Genomic DNA, 3567 nt, shown 5'->3' on the forward strand with positions numbered 1-3567 from the left:
TGAGACTACCTGGGCTGGGGTAAGTGTTCAAGAAGAGACCAGACAGTCAGGATGCTGTAGGAGGGATTACAGCCCTGGTGAGGAGACCAGTGCAGCTGATAATGATACCTAAGGTCTCTCTGAAATTCAGCCCTGTGGGACAAGGTGGAGAAGCACTCGGAACCTCTCCAGTGTGGTGAATCCCATAGTGATAGCTCGTTTGTCCCTGACCCTTTTCAACAATAGAAGGTATTTCCCAGGTGAGTCTCAGAGAGCACCAAAGGCTATGAAGGACCAGCTTTGCCCTGCTCTCCCAAAGCACCCTGCCCCGTGTTCTTGAGTCTCTGTGGGTGCTTCCCACTAGGATTTTGGCATCCTCTGTAGTCGCTGCATCTCCAGTTTGGAGCATCGGGGTACTGCTGTAACTGTCTACCGGTGGTCTCAGGATATAGACAAGCTTTTCCCAATGGGAAAAGAGGTCTTTTTGTGCATCGGAAGAGGGGCACAGCTGCAGATAGAAAGTCCGGCCGGTAGCAAGATTCAGGCACAGCTGCTGTTTCTCACGGTTGTGGATGGAGATCTTGACAAACTTCAAGGGAAGCAGCCTGGTGAGCTCTAGGGTCTTCACGGGCTTGCAACCTCTCCCCTTGGTGATCCCGGCGCATCTGACATGCTCTTCACAGACTTTCGTTGTTCGGGCCAGCAGCATGACGTCAGGTAGTGGGAAGAGGGGGCTGGTGGATGCGACACCCACAGTCACCCTTCGGACGCGGTTGTCTAGGTCAATCAGTTCTCCTTTCTTGCTGACCTGGATAAAGTCGCTCTCAAACATGGGAGCGTACTTGAAAATGTCATACTCTCCTCCCTCGTACAGTTGTCGTTGCAGGACCCCCATGGAGGTCCTCAACACCCCCACTGAACAGTAGCTATTGGCCGTGTAATGAGGTAAACTCTCACTGCTCATGGCTCTCTTCGTTCAAGACAGAGCCACCAGCCACAAATTGAGTCTCGGAGAGAGAGAGGGAACGAAAGCAACTCGTCACCTCCCTGCAGGACTCTGCCAGAGTCTCTTGGCCCGACCATATTTATACCGCAAGTCCTTTGTGACCCGTCACCATCACATCGCACACCCCTTTGTTGAGCCTCCAAGTCCCCACCCCCTTGGGGCAGGCTCACCAGCCTCCCCCTAAACCAAGCACCATGTCCATAGGGAACAGGCTGACCCTGCCAGGGTATAGGTGTGGGTAGGCTGGATAGTCTTTCTACTCAAAAGGTTGAGAAAACCCTCCTGCTTTTGTAAATATCTGGGTGGTTTCCAGTCTTGTTGTTGTTACAAATCTCCCTGCAGGGGTCATCTTCGTGCTTCTGCTGAATGATGTCCTGGGGATAAAATCCTGGAAGTGGACTGTGTACTTGCTAAGGGCAGGCATCCTATGGGAATTGCTGTTCTCTGTGTCCCCAGCGTATATAGCACAGTGCTGGCAGGAACTTAGAAAGAGTGCTACGTGTCAGAGTCCCACTGGTACTGTCATTTCCAGGATATGGAGAATTTTCTCACCCATTTTCTCTTTTCAAGGAGGCTAACTTTTGTTTATATTTATATTTATATTTATATTTTTTACAGTTTTAGAAACTTTTTATTGTGAAATATAACACACATTCATGAAAGTGCAGAAAGCATAAATATAGCTTAATGAGTAACAAGAAAGTGAACACCCTTGTAGCTGCCACCCAGAGCAAGAAATAGAACCCTGCCAGCCCCTCTTCTGCATGCTCCCTCCCCACAAAGGTAACCCAAACTTGGATTGTATTTATTTTCTTTTCCTTCTTCTTTTTTATTGATGTATAGTTGATTTACAATGTTGTGTTAATTTGTGTTGTGTTAATTTCTTCGGTTAATTTCTGATTCAGTTTTTTGTATACATACATTCTTTTTCCTATTCTTTTCCATTATGGTTTATCACAGGATACTGAATATAGTTCTCTGTGCTCTACAGTAGGACCCTGCTGTTTATCCATCCTGTAGTTTGTATCTGCTAATCCCAAACTCCCAATCCTTCCCTCCTTGACCCCTGCTTGTTTTTTTGTTTGTTTTTTTTTTTTTTTTTGCGGTACGCGGGCCTCTCACTGTTGTGGCCTCTCTCGTTGCGGAGCACAGGCTCCGGAGCCATGGCTCACGGGCCCAGCCGCTCCGCGGCATGTGGGGCCCTCCCGGACCGGGGCACGAACCCGTGTCCCCTGTGTCGGCAGGCAGACTCCCAACCACTGCGCCACCAGGGAAGCCCGAAGCTGAGCTCTTGAACTGGAGTGACCCTTCCGAGAGGGTCTGTGTTGGGCTACGACGGCCTGACCTTCACACTCCACATCAATCATTTCTTGCCGTGCACCTTGGGTGAGGAACCCAGGCAATTTCCAAACTCACTGCCAGCTGAAGGCTTTCTGTGGGATGCACCCCCAGCAGCTGGGGCCACAAGTCCTTCGTTGAAGAAATGCACCCCACGTGGATATTTCAAATGGAACGGTGTCTTTCAAAGCATACCCTCCAATCTCCTCATTATATAGATCCTGTGGCCCCAAATAGGAAGTAACATAAAGTCCCATATTAACAACCCCCCCAGCCAAATACTTCTTTTCACAGAAACCACAGTACCCTCCACAAAGTGCACATTTGATCAGGCCACTCCCCTCTTGAAAACATATCATGGCTTTGCATCACTCCAAGGTCAGAAATCAAACTCCTTTAAATGGACCTCAAAGCCTTGCATGGCGTGGCCCCTGCTGTGTTCCCCAGCATCACATCACGCTTGCTGTGCCAGCCACGACACTGCCTTCAATATGCCTCCCACCGTAGCACATCTTCAACAATCCTGTGAATGACCTTATTTTGCTGTAGGGAAAAAAACCCTTTCTAGTATGTATGTGTGTTGCCAGACTTGAAGTTTGGGACATTGGTTAGTTTGTAATCAACCATCCATTGCCTAATTGCACTTGCAGCTGCAGAATTGCTACCACGGTGATGAATATTGCTGTCCAAAATATTGGCCTTTATCTGATAGGGTGTACTGACTTGATACCCAAATTGATGTCTCCCTCCAGAGGAAGATGCCTGTTGCTTTGAAATACGTAGGTATCTGTGCATGTGTCTCTTGATGAACCGTCAAGATAGAAAAGGAAATCCAGAGCAAGTGCCAGGCAGGGCACGTTGCGGTGGGCAAGTCCCCACCTCCACTTTACTACTGCACTGGAGGTGTAAATTGTGTCAACTGTGGGTCTGCTCAGCTAACGCCCTGCATAGTGGACTAACTAGGTTCACGTTAAAGAAGTCCTTTGGGGTGAGGGAGTGAGAATGCCTAATACAGGCTAAGAAAGACAAAAGGTAAAGCCAAGGGTACAGAATCCTAAGATGAAGCTGTTTTAAGTAGGCTGATTCAGCCTCTGGCATAGTGAAAATCTGGGGCTCTGAGTCAAAGGCTTTGGAAAGAGTTCCCCTTTATCTCCCTCCTCTACCCCATAACTCCTCACATTTCCGGAAGGCTTCCCCCAAACCCCTCTCAGGTCTTAGAGAACATGGCTCTTTCTCTCCTCTTA

General features: G+C 48.6%; 1 protein-coding gene across 1 annotated transcript; it reads right to left on the bottom strand.

The window, feature by feature from the left end:
• Nucleotides 1–339: 339 nt before the first annotated feature.
• Nucleotides 340–943, bottom strand: LOC308610641 (Golgi-associated RAB2B interactor protein 3-like; the record flags this gene model as incomplete). The annotated part of the gene is made up of 2 exons (XM_081259704.1): nt 340–366; nt 413–943. The coding sequence occupies 2 exons, from the start codon at nt 941–943 to the stop codon at nt 340–342; spliced, it is 558 nt and encodes a 185-aa protein (XP_081115830.1).
• Between the last annotated feature and the right edge of the window lie 2624 nt (nt 944–3567).

Source organism: Mesoplodon bidens (genome assembly GCF_964165515.1).
Source record: "Mesoplodon bidens genome assembly, contig: HAP1_SCAFFOLD_562, whole genome shotgun sequence".
Taxonomy (NCBI): domain Eukaryota; kingdom Metazoa; phylum Chordata; class Mammalia; order Artiodactyla; family Ziphiidae; genus Mesoplodon; species Mesoplodon bidens.